This window comes from Rhineura floridana, chromosome 11 (genome assembly GCF_030035675.1).
Source record: "Rhineura floridana isolate rRhiFlo1 chromosome 11, rRhiFlo1.hap2, whole genome shotgun sequence".
NCBI lineage: Eukaryota > Metazoa > Chordata > Lepidosauria > Squamata > Rhineuridae > Rhineura > Rhineura floridana.
The window spans coordinates 68,221,345-68,241,648 of record NC_084490.1 but is presented as its reverse complement, the minus strand read 5'-3'; the positions used below and the strand labels follow the sequence as shown (position 1 = coordinate 68,241,648).

General features: G+C 40.6%; 1 protein-coding gene across 4 annotated transcripts in view; it reads left to right on the top strand.

Moving 5' to 3' along the window:
• The window catches only part of MOCOS (molybdenum cofactor sulfurase), a 232,946-nt gene that overhangs the window by 43,139 nt on the left and 169,503 nt on the right, over window positions 1-20,304 (top strand). For all 4 annotated transcript variants that reach the window (XM_061589658.1, XM_061589656.1, XM_061589657.1 and 1 more), the window contains exons 2-3: window positions 5,691-5,780; window positions 7,121-7,187. In XM_061589658.1, coding sequence (XP_061445642.1) covers window positions 5,691-5,780; window positions 7,121-7,187 — 157 coding nt within the window. The remainder of the gene's footprint in view (window positions 1-5,690; window positions 5,781-7,120; window positions 7,188-20,304) is intronic.

Below are 20,304 nucleotides of genomic sequence, written 5' to 3'. Positions count from 1 at the left end.
TGGAGATGTGATTTTGCCACGCACAATTTTTTTCCATTTACAGAAACTAAAATTACAATTAGTGGGGGAACGGACCAAATTGTTTGAGCTTATAAAGGGGGTCCCGTACTCATAAAGGTTGGGGACCACTGGCTTGAAGGGTAGTCTAAGAAGCTGTAAAGCAATTGAAACTATCTTTTCTCCGCATTTCTTTGTTTTTTGAACAGAATATCTGGACAGCCTGAGAGTAGGGTTGCCAGGTCGGAGCCATCCAAAAACCTGAGAAAATGGGGGCGGGCCCTAGTGACGTCACAGGGCGGGCCCTAGTGACGTCACAGGGCGGGCCCTAGTGACGTCACAGGGCGGGCCCTAGTGACGTCACAGGGCGGGCCCTAGTGACGTCACAGGGCGGGCCCTAGTGACGTCACAGGGCGGGCCCTAGTGACATCATTAAACATGATACATTGTATCAACCACAGTTGCTTGGAGCATACCATTCAAAAAAAAATTCTCTGGAGATTAAAATAGAAATCTTACCTAAAATAGGGTGTTCCTAGGTCCATCTGAAGTGACAAGGTCATTCTTTCTCACAAGCTTAGGGTGATGCAAAATGGAAATGGACTGCCTTCAAGTTGATCCCAGATAGGGTCTTCATGGTAAGCAGTATTCAGACAGAGGTGGTTTACTATTGCCTTCCTCTGAGTCTGACAGGCAGTGACTGGCCCAAGGTCACCCAGTGAGCTTCATGGCTGTGTGGGGATTCAAACCCTGGTCTGCCAGGTCACAGTTCAACGCCTTTAGGGAACATTTAATCTAGCTTACTTGCTTCTGGCAAGAAGGGTTTACGTGCCCTCAGGCCAGGCCATTATAGAAAGAAAGGAGCTTAGTGTTGCAGAGATGTTAGATTGGAGCACAGATGGATGCTCCTGAAGGCAGCAATTATAAACATGCTTATTAAGGAACTAAGCCCCATAGAACTCAACAGGACTTACTTCTGAGTAGATATAGTTTGGATTGTGCTGTTAGTAATGCTTGACTAGGGATCCTCTGCAAAGACATCCATATCCAAGCAGGGTTGACAACCCCCTGCATGGAATGCCCTGGCCTTATCTTTTAATGTGGCTGCTCCAAACTTCTTTACAGATTTGACCCTTCACTTCAGAAAGAGGTCTGAGAAATGTGTAAGAGAAAGAAGATTGTCTACCCTTTCTGTCTACTCTGTGGGGTGCTATAAACTCACTTGGACAGCCAATCCAATTCCAGTGAGTAATAATTGACAGAGAGAAAACACCCATGGTTTGGTCTACCTTCACAGGCAGCAGCTTGGGAACAACAACTGCAGCCACACTTTCAAATATGTGAATTCTCTTTTACCATTAGTGGGCAAAAAACAAACCATCATGCAACCAACAAGGCACATCATCAATGGGTTTTAGGGGTTTAGTTGACCATATGGAACCACTGTTGTTGCTTCTATGGATGTAAGGGAGGAGGGTCAAAGGTACATGAAATGCAAACAGAAAATGAAAAAAGACAGTGATGCTTCCCTAAATGCAATACCATACCAACCACAGCAACACATACCAAAGGGTCAGCGTAACCCTTCAACTTCTGGGTAGAACTCTTACTAGGACATTAGGGACATTTCTTGGGAGGTGCAGTTCTGATGCCTTCTAGTTTACTTGCTTCTGGCAAGAAGGGTTTACGTGCCCTCGGACTTGGCCATTATTGGAAGAAAGGAGTTTAGTGTTGCAGAGATGTTAGATGGGAGCACAGATAGATGCCCCTGAAGGCAGCAACTGTAAACATGCTTATTAAGGAACTAAGCCCCATAGAACTCAATAGGACTTACTTCTGAGTAGATACGGTTGCAGCCATGTTAAGGACAAGGGAGGACATTCTAGGCAAAACAGACAAATAATTGGGTGTCCGAACAAATTAAACCAGAACTATCACTAGAAGCTAAAATGATGAAACTGAGGTTATCATACTTTGGACACATCATGAGAAGACATGATTCACTAGAAAAGACAATAATGCTGGGAAAAACAGAAGGGAGTACAAAAAGAGGAAGGCCAAACAAGAGATGGATTGATTCCGTAAAGGAAGCCACAGACCTGAACTTACAAGAGCTGAACTAAATAGGACTTACTTCTGAGTAGATACAGTTGCAGCCATGTTAAGGACAAGGGAGGGCATTCTAGGCAAGCAGTTGGCAATCACAATTATACAATTATACAATTACCTCTAGTATTAAGGTAAAGGTAAAAATGTGACAGAAATAAAACCAATAGCACCAGGTTACAAACAATTTTTTTATTAACAAACACTATCTTTAAGAGAACAAAGGCAGGATACATCACCAATCAATCTGCTAATCATAATCCAATTGCTAGTCCCAACTAGAGTAGAGACCCACTGAAGCAATGAAATTGCAGCTGGTTTCAGACATTTATCTCTCTTACAAAAGAGAAGTGGATGACATCCAAGGGATGTTTTCAACCATTATAAACATTATAAACAGTATTACTCTTTATAAAAGAAAAACAGAAAGAATGAACAAGGTGCTTTCACTGTAGGGCAGGCTCCATTGTGTGTGTGCATGATGTTTTATTTATATGTACAGTCAGAGAATGAATTTGCTATTAGTATATAGGATTTTGAACAAGGGTCTGGAGCCAGGTTTTTAAGGACACAATCCTGTTCTCGGTATCCTCCAACTGTGCAGCTTTAGGAAGTAGTAGAAGCCTTACTATGCAGGCAGATCTTGAGATATGCTGCCAGAATAGCGCATACCAGCAGAATTCCCCTGATATACTTGTGGAAAACACTACTGACAGAGCCATTCAACTGGTGAAGATATGCTCACAGAGCTGCTGACAAAGGGGGGAGATATGGGCAGCACAGAAAAGCAGCCCACTTAAACCAGATCCTATACCAGTGAATCTTCATCCATGTCAACAGCAGAACTTTTCCCCATAAGGAACTTCCCTTTCATTGATTTCAGCAGGAGGAGGAAAATTAAATATAACTGCCCCCATTATCTGCCATCCTGCATATGTTGCCAAGACTGAGGAGAAGGCATGGTGTAACTGGGAATGTTAGAGAAATTTGCATTTGTGCATTAATTTGGGATGTTCATTTTAGTTTGATTTATTTTATTTAAAAGTGTTGCTAAACTGCTTAATATTTAAAACTCTAGAGTATACAAAAATACAACATAAAAACAATAAAACTCTATTATAAAAAGCTTTTAGACACACACACACACACACACGAGAGTCGATTCTAAAATAAACTTTCCCCTCCCCTTGGAGCAAAATTTCTTCTGAGGAGATTAGGTAAATCCATACATCATTTTTTTTGTACAAAAAAAGAGCATTTGGGGGGAAAGAGCTCACTGGCAATTGTACAAGTCCCAGTTGCAAAATAGTTTTGTACTAAAAAAATTAAAACATGAGGTTTGCGAGGAATTGATCTGAACTTTGGAACTGATGTAAAAAAAACTAAAAAAAGAATTTCTTGACAGCAGGCTGCGTGGGCCCCATCTCGGCAGTGATTGCTAGGAGACGGGGCCTATGCAGCCTATCAGCCTCAGCAGGAGCCGTGGAGGGCAGGCCGGCCGGCTCCTTAGCCCCGGAGCCGGTTCCCCTGCTCCAAAAAGGACGGCCGCCGGCTTCACCCTTCTTGCTGTGGGCGCCGCTGGGGGGCAGCGGCCGCGATGGGCCACCCCAGCGGCGCCCACAGCAGGAGGGGTGAAGCCGGCGGCCGTCCTTTTCGGAGCAGGGGAACCGGCTCCGGGGCTAAGGAGCCGGCCCGGCCTGCCCTCCACGGCTCCTGCTGAGGCTGACAGCAGGCCGTGTGGGCTCTGTCTTGAGACGCTGGGCGCAGTAGTGGCCGTGATGCCCCCCCAACCAGAGACTGCAGCAGCCTGAGCCCCACAGGGGAACTGGCTCCGGACCGGGCCGGGGCTAAGAGGGACTGAGGAAGCCAGGCTGGCCCAGGCTGGCCCAGCCTAGCCTCCGCTGCCACCGCTCACCTCCACCCACCCATGGGCCATCAGATCACCCTCACGCGCCTCACCTCAGCCTGTATGTTCTGTGGGTGGTGGCGGGAGCGGGCAGGGGCTGCTGCTGGAGAGGTCCCTCACTGTGGCGGCTGCTCAAGTCCTGCCTGCCTGAATGATAAAGAGCGGAAGTCGGCCAGCCACAGCCCAATGTATGCGTGGTCAATCACGCATGCGTGGCTGAGGGGGCCAATAAAAAGCCGGAGATCCACCTTTTTAACTGAAGTACAGCCGGAGGCCGGAGACGGCCCTCTTTTCCCTGAGTCTCCGGCAGAATGCCGGAGACCTGGCAAGCCTACCTGAGAGGTATGTTCTAGACCAGGGCCTAAATCCTTTCATAATGAGAAGTCCTGTTAGAGTAGGGATGGGTAATTGACAGTTGCAAGCTAAATCTGCTCTCCAAAGCAATTGTGTTTGGCCCTTGGTGGCCCCAACAATTTTTAATCTAGATATGGTAAAACGTTTGTGAACACTTTTTCTCAAAAGGAAAATAATATTTTTAAGCTGTAAAAACTAGAGATTCTCAACACTTTATTTTTTTATTTACAAATATAACAAAAGGAAGAAAGATAAAAACATCACCAGCTGACATCAACAATAAGAATATTCCATCAATTCTAATTTAAACATTTAGTTTAATACAAGTAGTCCATATATCAAAATAGGTATCTAAACAAAATTGATGATTTTAAGCCATGAGTCTTAGTGTAGAAAGGGCAATGAGATCTTCTGCCCACTGAGTAGGAAATGAGTGTTTCTCCTTCCAGCCTTGTAATATGTCTCTTAGCCACCATAAGAACTCGCAAAGTCCGCTTTTGTTGTCCATCTGTTAGTCCCCACACCACATGAATATAATTTAAGAGTGCATAAACATCTGCGAATATTGAGGATTTTTCCAAAACCAAATTAATACAAGCAGTAATTTCTGACCAGAAAGTCACAGGGCATGTTAATTGATATCTTATTCCTCAAGAGGCATTTTCAGCATTACATCGCTGGTATCTATCTGAAATACCCATCTTCCTGTAAAGGCACTTTGGAGTCAAATATACACAAAACATCATTTTTGTTGAACCAATCTCAATTTTAAATCTAAAGAAACACTACATATAGACTACATATAGATGCTTAATCAATTTTTCATTGATTGTGCTGACACCCATTCATCTCTAAGATCCTGAACATCTAATTTACAACATTCTAATAAACAAGAAATACTCAACACTTGAGTAACATTATCTTGCATTTGGTTTTTTTGGTGTAACATGTATACAGTGTCAAAACATATGCATTTGTGGTGTCATGAGAGCATGTACTGAAAACACTTATGACCTTGGTAGGCCAACTTTAGTATGAAATCGTCCAGCCTTTCTTGAGAATAGAACATGGAAGCTAGCCATCTGGGGTCTAGAGCAGTTCTTTATCTAACTTTTAGCTTACACTTTCTGATATTAGCTCACACTTTTGGATATTGCCTGATAGCTGTGTAGTGAGGTTATTAAAAAACAAAGCTTCATTTTAAGTGATTTTCTTCTGTGTTAATTGAAGCCAGAAAATCTTCTGTTGAATTCCTTGATCCTGAGACTTCCAGCTTTTATAGCATGACAGTTAAGTATGTAATGCATTTTTGCCTATTTCTTTGTAGGAATTACCTACCTTGACCATGCAGGCACAGCCCTATTCCCACAGAGTTTACTAAAAGCCTTCACTGATGACCTCAATGAAAATGTTTATGGTAAGCAGTGTAGAACTTTTCTTCCCTCATTTTGCAACATTTAAGTTTGTAGTACTTAAAGGTGGGTTGAAAGTTGCTCCCTATTTTCATGGTTCCATTCATTGTCTGCAAGAGTGGGGAGTAAGTTTCTGTAGCCGTTGGGAAGGTGGCAAAAACTCCTTGAGTTTTGGGGGGATAAGTGAAGGGGGAAGGCTTGGCTTACTTACCTTAAATGAGGTGGTAAGGTGTTTTCCACCTTATTTTAAACTCTTTTAAACAGAACAAGCCGCACTGGAACATATAGACCCTGCTGAATTTCATCCTGGGAGCAGGCCAGAATGGGGTGGGCATTCTTAAAAGAGCCACCTGTGGCATTAGCTGTTGCATTTGCTTCTGTTGCTTTTTGCATTAGCTTTCTGCTGTTCCAAAGTAAAACGTTGTAAAAGTATTGACATGTGTCAGCTCTTGTGCATAGGAGAATTGGTCCCTGGCTTGTCTTTCTATTTAATGTACTCAATTAATGTTTGTTTTTGCTGTGGGCAAGGGAGAGCTGTCAGAAACCTTACAACCCACTGTGCATGCCTCTAGTGGGCTGCATTTGGCTCAGTGGGACAGATGTTTTGCAGGTCTGGTTTATGCAAAGCATATTTAAGGAAGCACTTTTGCTTTTTTTATCTCCACACATGGGGTTAACAAGAACATTATTGTGACTTAACATCAGTAAATAAACTAATAATTAAAACAGCTCTTGTTTGGTTAAGCTAATATTCTAATTTTGTCAACCTGTATCTGTTCTAAAACGCTGAAGTAGCTGGCTTGAATTGTATTTGTATAAAAAGAAAGTTACTTCAAAGAAAGCAAAGGCAATTTGTATACTACTTTTACAACTAGCATGGCTTCTTATGTTTTGAGAGGCAGCTCTATTCTTTGCTGATGTGCGTAGAATAAAATATAAGTAAGTTATTGGCTAGAACTCATCAGATCAAAATTAAAATCTTTCCATTCAAGACAAACAATCAAAAGAGGCAGAGGATGATTGATATCAATGCAGCACACTGCCATAATCCACCAACTGTGGCTTAATTAGCAGGGCTTATACTTGTATTCAACTGATGTGCCTTTCAGTTGCAATGGAACTTTTTTGTAATCGTAACTGATTCTACTAAATCTCTTTATGGGAATTTCACTGCCATTGCTTGCTCTGTTAACTATTTTCTTTGAAAAAGTGCTGTAAAGAGCTTCAGAACACTGTAGTGAAGTATAAAATCTTTAATCACAACTATAAGTGTTTTTTGAGACAGTCCTTGCTAAAGGGATGAAATGTCTGTTTATGAATCACTAATGTCTCTCTTGCCTCTTAGGGAACCCTCACAGCCAGAACATCAGCAGCAAGTTGACATATGACACAATTGAACACGTCCGATACAGGTACAGCAGCCTTCATTTTATACACTAGCTACAGTAGGGCCCCTCTTCTCGGTGCCCCGCTTTCAGCGTTCTGTTAATACGGCGCCAACGGGGCGATCAGCTGGAGGGAGGGCTGGAGCTCCCCGCACTCCAGCTGTTCACGCCGGAGGAGGGGAAGATCTGATCTTCTCCTCCTCTGGTGCAAAAAGCAGGTTAGGTTCCAGACCCCCACGCTACAGCTGAACCACTTTTTGGCGGTTTTTGCTTTTCAGCGTGGGTCTGGAACCTAACCTGCTGTATGAGTGGGGCCCTACTGTATTGTACTTCACATTTGTACTTGGTCTTTAGTTTCACCACAGCCACTTGTATTGCAGTTCATCTATTCCTGACTGCTAGAAATGCCAAGTTTCAAAGTATAAATAAATGGAGGAAGGAATCAAAATATAAAGGCTGTGAATGTATATAGGAATACTTACCTGTGTATTGTGGCTTTTAAATGTATTATTTTGAGATCTGTTAATTTATTGTATTTTATTCTGATTTTTATATATCTTACAAAAAGAAATAGAAAACCACCCTGGATGCTTTGCTGAAGGACAGCATATAAACCTTTTAAATTGTAAAAGTGGTAAATCAACCATACACATAGCAAATCTCTCATATGATGGCATGGATTGGATTTGTCATTTGTTTCAAATAGCTCTACTTCATGTATGTATGTGATAATTTGTCTCCCTTTCCACTTTGCGTTTCACACCACTTGCGGTTTCCCCCACAGGATCCTCTGTAAGCTCTCTGGTATAAACTGAGGGCCAAACTAGGGATGAAATGACATGTAAATAGGGATGGAAGAGAATTTTGCTCAGTCTGCAGTTTCAAGCAAATCAACCTAATTCACAGATCCTGAACTTATATCTTGACTGGAATGGAGTTAGCCATCTGATTGCACACTTCTTTGAATGTTGCAATGCAGTCTTGGTTCAAAAATACATACAAATATCATACAAAAATAGGTATTTTAGGAGGAAATGTATAGAAAAGCAAATCAGTATGTATTTTTTGGGGGGAGGGGAAATGCATACAATTGGATTTTTTTAAAAAATTGCAAAAAATGGGACAGAAAGGATTTAGGATTGAAAGCATGCAAAACAGATGGCACAGAAATAGGCTGACCCATCCTTTCCTCCATGTGCAGGATCTCCGAAAGGTTTTTGTTTTTGCTTGTAAGGTCTAATCACAATTTATTTCTTTATCATTACTTGGAGGCTGAGCCACCTAGAACTATGCCTTTCCCCATTCCTAAATGTTTGTTTCAAAGTTAAGTACCCCTAATCTCAGGAGAACTTCTCTAAGTAAGCATTCTTAAAAGCATAGCCAAAACGTATTATGTAGGAAGACAAGATTGATTTAATATCCCGTTTTCCTAGAAGTCATTGCTCATTTTGATATGGCTCTTTTGTATTAAAATTTCCCTGTTTTTGCCCTCAAATGTTAGCAAGGTCTGTCTCAAAACAACAGTGTTGTAACTGTTAAAATACATGAAAATCTCATTTGACCTTTAATACGCAGTAAGAAACATCCAATACAGTACCTTCTTAGTATTGATTTGTTCTTTTGAAAGGTCACTAACTGGAGACTGTACAAATGAATGAAACTAGAGCAGTCCACTGTGCTCAGTGCATCTGTTTAAAAGCCCAGATTCAAAGTTTTGATGGACTGAATTGCTTATGCTTGTTTAGAGATATTCCGTAGTTTGTCTAATTGTGTAATTCCATGCAGTATTTAAATGCAGAATTTTGTTTAAACAAATCAGATGCTGCAGAGTGCTGGCTGAAACTGCCAGTACAGTCCTATCTCACCGGAATGGTTGCACTACAATAATGACAGAATATTGAATCACTGAGGTGCCTACTAAGAGCTAGTGCAGCAGTTAATAAGAGGGTGAACTGTGAGTTGAGAGGTCCTTCTTTGTTTATTTAGAAATGTAAGCCTGTCTTTCAATCAAATGATTCTTAAGGTAGCTTACAAGCGACAGGTAATAATGCAAAAACCTTAAAACGCTCTCTCTCACACACACTCCCTCATCACATTCAGCAGTCGTCCTCTGGCTGATGGATAGGGCAGAATATACTTCTGCAGTCCCAGGGCAACTGGCAGTTGGAGCCAAGTGCTCTTTTTGGTAGGGAAGCAAACTCCTTGAAGGTGCTCCTTCTCTGGCCAAGATGAAGAGGACTATGTTAGTAACCAACAGCGCTTGGAAAGTTCATTTTAAAAAGGAACAAAATAGTTCAAGTTCATCCAAATGCATTTTTGGTGCAAAATAATTTCTGTCTGCCACATAGTTGTTAAAGGCACAAGAGATCTGCTCTCTCTCAGTGCCAACCCCAAACCATGTGAAGAACTCAAGTTATGAGTAAAAAGAAAAGACACATTTGAGCAACTTGATAATTTATATTTTAAATTAAAACGTATTTAAAATGGGCATCTGTGATTGTATAAATGTGATGGTTAGACGAAGACCTGGAAGACCACTTTTACTTAAATGGATCCACTTAAATGGGGCTTACTTCTAAGTAAAGTGAATAGAATTATGTTAGTTACTACAGCTGAAACATACTTCATCCTCGGTATAGTTAACCATTACATATGTGAGACGATACTACTTCTATGGAGAAAACAGCAAATATTATGTTCAGGAATATTATGTTTTATTTAAGCTATGCCTGGCTTATTCCCTGGTACACAAAAAGAACCTCCCTGATTTGGAGCAGTATATTTTAATGAATCCGGATTTTTGGGGTCAATACTTTGCCCAGGAGCACTTTTCATTCTGCAATTTACACATAAGTAGACCTACAAGGTAGTCCTCGTAGGATATTGTCACAAACTGTCAGCTTTACAACATCCCCAAATTTCAGCCAGTTACCACTTACTATTTTCCTTCTGGAAACAAAATACCACCTGGGGTCAAAATATACCCCAGAAATGCATTGAATTTTGCCATGGAGGTTTATTTTGATCCCTGACAATGTTAGCAGATTAAAGTTGTTTCTAAACAGTTTACAGTGTGTTCATGACGTTTTACCTTTTTAAATTTGAAGACATAGTTTTTGTTGTTTGTAATTGAAAACAAAAAAAGTGTTGTTTCCTCGGTATGCTTGGGAAAGAGGCCAGCATATACTGCTCAGAAAAATTCTACCTCCTTTAAATAAGTGTTTTTTTGGCTCTGGATGTTTGCGGATTGTCAAGCACACCTGTGCTGACACCCAAAAAATGGTTTCTGGAAGAAAAACCCCCCACCTTACCACTGGAAATCTCGTTGGAGTAAAAATATACTCCAAAACTGTTAATGTGATCCCCCTCCCCCAGTCTGCATGAGGGTTTTTAAGTATCATGGATAATAGACATTGGCTAAAGATCTCCAGAGTTTCTTTTTTAAAAGAAAAAAGAAAAAAGCCAATCCTGTAAACTGCAAGCTCCTATTGCTCAGAGAAAAAGATATGGTGGGTAGGGAAAAACAAGAACCCAAAATGTTAGAAAAGGGAATCTTTCACACCATATGATTAGTTCTAAACCTCATCTCCCATTCAAAGTGAAATTGAGTCCTCTTGAAAGTACTGCTAAGCTTTTCTTTTAATTAAAATAATTGTAGTAAGTTGTATCCCTAATTGGAGTTACCTTGTATAAAACAACATCAAATTTTCAGATACTTTAAATAAATAAAAGAGATAAAAAACATCCAGTCCAGCCAAGTGCATTTTTGGGGTTGTTTGCCACCAAAAATCTTCTCTCCCTTCCCAACCCCATACAATAAATAGGGCCCAGTCCGGCCTATGAAGAAACCAGATTCTGTCCCAGTGTTTGCTAAACATGCTTTTGGGGTAGTTTCCCACCACTCCTCCACTGAAGTCTCTCTCTCTCTGGTGGTAATGAACCCAGCAGTTGAACAGTGAACTCAGAGAAGTACAGTATATTGCTGATTTCAAAGATTAGTAGGCTGACTGGCCACAGGGAAAAAAAGATTGTGCTTGCTGCTCCTTTAATCTGGTGCTTGCCAAAGGAGGGAAAAGTAACTTTGCCTCAGAGAAGAACAACAAGCAGCTTGCAAATGCATGCATCTGACTGACTCAGTTTGAAATGCATTCCTCTGAATGGTTGGGGTAGGCTCTTCGTAGTCCTGCACTCTTGTATGGAACTTTCCATGCATTTCTGAGGGACGCCTGATTAGCCAATAACCCTGGAGAAAGGTGGGATCATAGGGATGATTGTGATTGGCTGTGCAGTCCAAAGATGATTGGCAAGCACAGGAGATGGACAGAAACAAGTCCAGAATATCTCTAAATGTGAGGTAATGTGTTGAATATGAATGTAAGGAACAGAGAAGGGACTGGGTTATAGCTTTGGGAGGACTGGGGATTTAAGGTATACAGTGCCCCACTTGCACTTAGTGAGGGGCCTCCACTGATGTACCCTAATGACTGTGGTAATGCTTAATGCTTACTAATACACAAATATTGTTGGTCCTTTTTTTAAAAAAAGTAGCTGTTTTGCATAAAAATGTAAAAAAGAGAAGAACATGTTTTCCACTTTAAATGTTTGAGTGGTTGTTTTCATGTTGATATGAGAGACAGGAGATCTCAAAATGGGCCAGGTTTTATTGGACGTACTCCTTTGGTGCCAGAGTATAAAAGTGTTGATATTATACAGAATATTAAGCAGAAGGTAGACAGAGCTAATTTTCATTAATGTAGGACACACAGTTAATTATGAAAGCACATAATCTTGGCCACTTTGGGTAGTCTAATTATAGTGTTTGGAATGTCCCATTCAATACAGTAACCAGCAAGGGTTTGGAAACAGTTACAGCCTAATACCTCTTTTGCACCCTGTCAGGTGCAAAAGAAAGCCACATACTTGTGAAACCTTGATGACAACCATAGAGATGTATAGAACAAATCTTGAATGATACAGTTATGTGCACATAAGTTATTAAGAGCTGTCTTTTAAAATGAACCCCTGCCTCCAACTGTTATGTCCATATAACATTCTAAAAATACCTCCCAGCCCACAGCAGTGAACTGTAAGTGGATAGGGGGGGAGGGCAGCAGTTCTGCTCTGTGCGGAGGCACAGTGCCCTTTCTTCCTTCAGAATCCTTTTATGCTGGATTTTGTGTGGGTATGCTCCTGTGACGATCCCACCTCAGACCTCCACCTGTCAGGTCCCTCCAGTCAGGATCCCGGGTTTTATTTGTTCTCTCACGGGCTCTAGCACAGATCCCGCATGATCATACTGCTAGGCAGCATCACCAGTCAATCCCTGTTTCACAATAGTGCCTTAGTCCCCTTCTGGCTTATTGTTACTTTGTGTCTGGGTGCACTTGCAGGCCACAGCCCCCCTGTATCTTTGTGCCTATAAAGCATACAGCCCTGGGTTGCCCTGGATACTTGATGATACACTATCTCTTCACCGCTGCCACCATTTGATACTGTTTCTGCACCTTGGTAATTACCCTGCCCTCCCTTCTGGTCTGTGCAGGCCCCAGCCAAGGATCAGGCTTTTGGTAAACCAATACAATATTTATTTATAAACACCAGGAAATAACAAGATTACTTATAGTATATTTAACAAGCATATGGTTTCATATATTGTGTAACTCTTTATGTTTCTAGTCATATATAATCTGCCTCAATACCAGCCAAATATAATCCAACCCACAACCAACTCCCACAACAACCCACCAACCGACTCAACCAACAGCCCTCTTTCTCAACTGTCATCCTCTCATTTATACCTTCAGCCACTCAAACACTCAGCCAATCACAATACAGCATTCTCCAGCATTCTAGCCCATGTACTCCCCCCTCTCACTCACTCTACTTACCACATTTACCCTACAAAACCTGCGCTTACCATATTTACAGTAATCAAAATACAGGGGCATCACAGCTCCTTCTATCAGAAAAGAGGAAACGTTGCGCCTGGAAATCTGTGTGAGCAAAAGCATAACAAAAAGGTGTGCATGTGTTTGTGTGGGTGTATTTTGAGCTACCTTCCCCTCTCATTTTATCTTGAGCTTGAGATCAGATGTAGACTCCATGGCATCATCATTACCGGAAGCCCATGTGTTGGGTTGTCATTAGTTTAGACTTCTTGACGTTCAGCTGTAGTCCTGCTTTTGTGCTTTCCTCTTTAACTTTCATCAGCGTTCGTTTCAAATCATTACTGGTTTCTGCTAGTAGTATGGTATCATCTGCATATCTTAAATTATTAATATTTCTCCCTCCAATTTTTACACCTCTTCATCTTGGTCAAATTCCGCTTTCCGTATGATATGTTCTACGTATAGATTAAACAAATAGGGTGATAAAATACACCCCTGTCTCACACCCTTTCCGATGGGGAACCAGTCGGTTTTTCCATATTCTGTCCTTACAAGTAGCCTCTTGTCCAGAGTATAGGTTGCGCATCAGGACAATCAGATGTGGCACCTCCATTTATTTTAAAGCATTCCATAGTTTTTCATGCTGTACACAATCAAATGCTTTGCTGTAATCTATAAAGCACAGGGTGATTTCCTTCTGTAATTCCTAGGTTTGTTCCATTATTCAACATATGTTTGCGATATGATCTCTTCCCTTTCTAAATCCAGCTTGGACATCTGGCATTTTTTGCTCCATATATGGTAACAGCCTTTGTTGTAGAATCTTGAGCATTATTTTACCTCCATGGGGTATTAAAGCAATAGTTCGATAATTACTACATTCCCTGGGATCGCCTTTCTTTGCAATTGGAATGTATATTGAATGCTTTCAGTCCTCCTCCCCCTTATTTACCATTCAGCCTGATGAAGAGTTCTGGAGTGCTCAAAGGCTTGCATTCGATTTATGGCATTTTGGTTGCCCTGATAATGTCTAGTTGTGTTACAATTTTTGTAATTGGATTTCTTTTAGGCTTTGTGTGAATATCAAATTTCAGACTTAGTATAGATTTTTACATGAAGTATCCTTACAATCGGTGCCAGCCCAGCACATTTTGGTGCCTAAAGTGGAGCCCAGTTTTGCACCCCCTGCCCTGCTACGCTGAGTATATTTTTTCTTAAAAAAAACAAAAACACTCTTGTTGCACCGTTCTGGCATTGATTCTTCCTTCCATTGTGGTGCCACTTGAAGCAGATTGTTTCACCTTGCAGCATGACAGTGCTTGCCATTTTGATGCTCTGTATTGGAGTAGTTTGTAAGTTGGTGACTAAGGCCCAAGGTTCTCATGTTATTTCACATGCCCTATCAAAGTTGTGACAAATTTTCTGGGGCAGTGTTTTGTTGGATTAAGTTGTCTTTGCAATATTTACTTTATTTATAAATAAGTAGTGCAGCAATAAAGGCAAACAGCCTGGACTTCTAAGATTATTCTGCATCATGATAGCAGGAAATAGACAATATATGTTCAGCAATAATAGCAACAAGGCGGAACTTCACAAAATGTTGCAGCATGGAGTGCTCCTGTTGAGGGTTCCAGCCATGGCCTCTTCCATAGTGCTGTGGTTCCCCCCTGCCCCAGTTTTCAGTTCCCCCTCAGTCAGTATTTGTTGCCCACTGAGCATACTCAGTCTTCATTGGATTGCTTTGGGTTCGCTCCCTTAGAGTCCCCCCACTTAAAGTTTGTTTGTACTTCTACAGCCTTGGGCTTCTCTCAAGCCTGCTGATAGCTCCATTGTGTGTGTGCATGATGTTTTATTTATATGTACAGTCAGAGAATGAATTTGCTATTAGTATATAGGATTTTGAACAAGGGTCTGGAGCCAGGTTTTTAAGGACACAATCCTGTTCTCGGTATCCTCCAACTGTGCAGCTTTAGGAAGTAGTAGAAGCCTTACTATGCAGGCAGATCTTGAGATATGCTGCCAGAATAGCACATACCAGCAGAATTCCCCTGATATACTTGTGGAAAACACTGCTGACAGAGCCATTCAACTGGTGAAGATATGCTCACAGAGCTGCTGACAAAGGGGGGAGATATGGGCAGCACAGAAAAGCAGCCCACTTAAACCAGATCCTATACCAGTGAATCTTCATCCATGTCAACAGCAGAACTTTTCCCCATAAGGAACTTCCCTTTCATTGATTTCAGCAGGAGGAGGAAAATTAAATATAACTGCCCCCATTATCTGCCATCCTGCATATGTTGCCAAGACTGAGGAGAAGGCATGGTGTAACTGGGAATGTTAGAGAAATTTGCATTTGTGCATTAATTTGGGATGTTCATTTTAGTTTGATTTATTTTATTTAAAAGTGTTGCTAAACTGCTTAATATTTAAAACTCTAGAGTATACAAAAATACAACATAAAAACAATAAAACTCTATTATAAAAAGCTTTTAGACACACACACACACACACGAGAGTCGATTCTAAAATAAACTTTCCCCTCCCCTTGGAGCAAAATTTCTTCTGAGGAGATTAGGTAAATCCATACATCATTTTTTTTGTACAAAAAAAGAGCATTTGGGGGGAAAGAGCTCACTGGCAATTGTACAAGTCCCAGTTGCAAAATAGTTTTGTACTAAAAAAATTAAAACATGAGGTTTGCGAGGAATTGATCTGAACTTTGGAACTGATGTAAAAAAAACTAAAAAAAGAATTTATTGGGTTGAGAGAAATAATTGCAATAAAAAAATAAGGTCTTCCGGGAAGGGTGACTTAGCCTGTGCCTGCTTTTGAGACGGGCTCCTGCCTCAAAAGAAGCTTATTCAGATATATCAGTCAGTTTTTTCTTTTTTTTTTTGACTGATTAAACTTCTCCCGGGTAGGGAGAAACGAAGAGATTAACCTCAAAGCCTATTTTTGTTGGGACGACCAGATCTCATTAATTTATGGGACGAGGTCCAGCCGACGAAGGTGGGACGGATTTTTAACAGCAAGCTCTATCTGATAAAGCGAACGTTCACCTTATCTTCTAAGAGAGAACGCACTAACAGGCAAGCACCCTTCTTTCTATATTTTTCTTTTACTTGACTTAAATTGTTGCTGTTTAAAAGAGATTTGCCAGATTGATCAGTTTTTGACATCTCACTGGGGAGCCATAACTTCTCTCTGCTACGCACTAATTAATAGCTTATCTCTGTTTTTGTTGCAAAAAGCTGTCCTGGATTTGCATTCTAAAGATATACACAGAAGAGGGATTTCTATTCCAGATTTTTATTTTGAAAAATATTATACTGTTTTGAGACTACTCTCTTTTTGGTCTATTTTATTTTGACGAATCTGTTTCTTGACGATTGCCATTAATTGTTTCGATCCTGGGAACTGCATTTTGTTTACTTAACTATTGGAGAGATAAGGCTGTCTGCTCTGTTTATACTGTGATGTCACCAAGTTTGGAGTATTAACCCAATTGTTGCTGAAATAAGAAGTGGTTTTCCTATATTTTTCTTTTAAAATGGCAATTAAGAAAGTGGCTGAAAATCTGGAAATAACTATGTTTCAGAAAATAATGGATGAGATTGAGATAATGAAAATTGAATTGAGTAAAATGAAGCAGGAGATTAAAGATATAAGGGTCCCTGTGAGAGAGGTGACCCTGGAAGGGGTCCCTGTGAGAGAGGAGACCCCGGAGATTGGAACAGGGGTCCCTGTGAGAGAGGTGACCCTGGAGACTGGAATAGGGGTCCCTGTGAGAGAGGAGATCCCGGAGATTGGAACCAACGTGGAACAGGAACAAGATTTGGAGTCTATGGACTTTAGAAATAAAATCTATTGTTTGGAACTCAATGTTATCTCTGAAGAAATGAATGAAGATTCTAGAGATAAAGTTATCAATGGCATGGATAATCTTCTGGACTGGAATGATGTGATGGAGCCCAATATAGAGAAAATCTATGGAATTAACTGCAGCCATGTGACAATGGAAAAACTTTTAAGAGATGACCCAGTGTATTTTGAAAAAAAGAACAGAGATATGATTTTACAGCAGTATTTCAGCAACCTATTCAGAATGGATGGCAAGAAAATATTTGGGATAGAGGTAATCCCCATCAGACTCTTACTATATGACTATGGCTTTGACAGCAAGATTATTATGGAATACTGATAATGGAAGATTGGATATTGAAATTACTGGACTTAACAAGACTACTGAAGATGGAAGATGGAAAATGGAACTAATAGAGATAATAGAACAATGGCTACTGAAATTATTGAACCTAACAGATTCTGATGTGATGGATTAATTGAAATGTTTATTTTGACTATGGTTATGACAATAAGATTATCATAATTAGTAATGAGATGGATTAATCGATATGCTTATCTGGAAAAAAAAATTGATAGATATATTTCTTAAAGAATTGAAACCTCTCTTTGACTTTTTGTGGAAAGAATAAAGTAATGTTTATGAGATTTGATGATTAAGTAAGATAACTACTGGAGGAAAGTGATTTTATAATATGACTTAAGAGACAGGATTGTTATATATTATAGACTTATAACTGATTTGATCTTTGACAAATGGGAAGTCAATATTTTACTCTTTATTTTTTATTTTTGTTTTTTTTTTCTTTTTTTCTTTTTGTTTAACTATTTTTGATTTTGTTTTTTGTCTTTGAATGTTTTATGATTTTGTCTTGTATGTTTTATGAAAATCTGAATAAAAATTATTGAAAAAAAAAAGCAATAAAAAAATAAGAGTATCTGAATTTCTGCAGAGTCAGATGGAACACTGCTGAGTGCTGGCCTGTAAAGCTAAACTCCTCACTATTGCATGTATAGTTGTGCCCACTGAAGGAATGAAGTGACTGGGAGAGGTGTATGTTGCTAATCTTTCAAACTCCCATTTAATGGTACAAGGGTTATTTTGAAAAACTATGTGTTGGATCCAGATCTGTCTGTAGAAAGGGGTGGGGGGAAGCTGACTTTCCTGCCCTTCCTTGTTCTACTCCCTACCCCCTGAAAATGTTCCTGGAGGGGTGGGCTGTGACACAGGAGGCTGAGGTGGAAGGGGGAAATCATGGGAAATCAAGCAGAGGTACTGTGTAGAGCAGAAGGTGTCTCCACCTGATTTTTTTTTCCTGGGTAATTTGTTTTTTGTACACATGGGAATGCACTAAGCGGGCTATGGCATGGAGACCCACCTGAAAGTGACTAAGGTCCACTGGTGGGTCCTGGCCCATTTTTTGAGAAATACTGCTCTAAACAATTCTGGCTTGTTGTTCTTTGGAGTCCTGTGAAACTCCAGAGGACCTGGCTAAATGAAGAGTGGAGGGGCCACTGCTCCTAAGCCCATCCAGCCCCCCCCCATCCTGTCCTGAAGCTGAAGCCAGATCTTACTAGAGTGGGGAAAAGAGATCCCTGTCTGCCACTCCCTAGCAATAACAAGGGCAGAGAAGATGCTCTGCAAAGCAAATCCCTTCAGGTTCTCAGTGTGGGATAAGTCATACACACAAGCTAACATGTGCAAATGCTTTTTCAAATCTCCACTATGTGTGATTATGGGGAATTGGGAAAGTTCTGGTCTGATCTGGGTCAGTGAAGCTGCATAATACAAAATGATTTCACAGTAGCAACCTTTTAAGAAGGTAACTAATTTACAATGTGTCTGAACAATCTCCATTGTTGTTATAACAAAAACACAGTAATTATTTGCTCCATTAATCTGTTGTAGAGGAAAGTGGCATAAATAAGATGGATAGTAGAGATATCTTTGAGCCAAGCAAAAAGGGAAGGGTTGAACTGATGTGAAGACCTGGTGTTCTAATGCCCATTACTTCTGCATTTGGAATGCTAATGGCATTCTGAACATCCGCTTGGATCTAATTCACGTGTTTGGATCGTATTGCACCTTTTCTTAAATGGCCACTGGCTGAACTACATGTAGAAGGGGTGCATGTTGCTGGCATTTAGTCCTATGCCTGTGGACTAAAATGTCAACAGGTGGGACATCCCCTCTTGAAATGCTTATAGAAGCCTTTTCCAGCTGGAAGGCTGTGCCATCTAACTCCCACTGGTGGAGTGGCTGGAATAGGTGTGGCATGTGGATGGGCTGTGAGTACATCACATCCTAAGCCGTATCAGCTCACTGCTATGCCTACCACGTTGGGAGAAAGTTGTACCAGGTCTGAGCACCACACAAGCCTTTTTCCTCAATAGGAGGAGGAAAAACCCCAGCAACCTCCCCACTACCGTTTCCTGCCATGCCCACCCTAGAATGACAGAGCTTAGGACCAGGCATAACCTTGGACATAATCACAGCACACTACAAGCAGTAGATACCCACCCATGGGCACACACGCATGGGCACATGCACACGCACACACAGAGGTAGAATACAAAACAGATGACAAGGCATGTGGGCTCAGGTTGTACACACTTGTAACTGACAAGGGAGGGGAGATACTATGAAGGGAACATTGCACAAAAACGGGAAACTTTGAAAAAAGTTTGCCTGCTGGGACTGCTTACTCAGCATTGATTGTGCTTTTTAAAAATTCAGCCATCATTTAAACACCCCTCCTACTACAACCCTACATAGCCAGTATCAAGTATTCTACATTGCAGAGTACAGGGAGTTTCTAGAAATGCAGTGCATATTTGTTTTTATGTTATTTTTTTTGTTCCACAATTTGTATTTTTTTGACTGTGTAACATCTTGTTTTTAATACTGCTGCCATACTTACTAGTTTTCTCTCAGTTTTTATTAGGGATTTTATCTTGTGAAAAAGTTACACGAATGTTTTTCATTTTATGTCTAGAACTATTTAAAAAAACCCACTCATTCTGTTTAATGTGCCTGTGGAGCCAGATGGAAGAAACACAGATTATATATTGACCTGGGTGTTCATGCTTGTGTTTCAGCAATCCACATTCGGGCACTATCTTTATTAGACTAACCAAAATGTCACAAAATAGTGTCCAAGACTTTGCAGTCTTCACAAAACTTCCATCAGTCTAGATGGTCAGCAAAAGCAAGGGGGAGAAAAATAATTGGTCGATGGTGAAGCCAACTAGTCACAGTCTTGAGATGGAATGTGGGAGGAGATAGCAGACATTCAAAGGAGGCTCTGTTAGGTGCTGTGCAGGTTTCTGGTTGCCCCAGGACTTTGGGGAAGAAAAAAAACATACAATGGTTGATTCCCCCATTTTTAAAA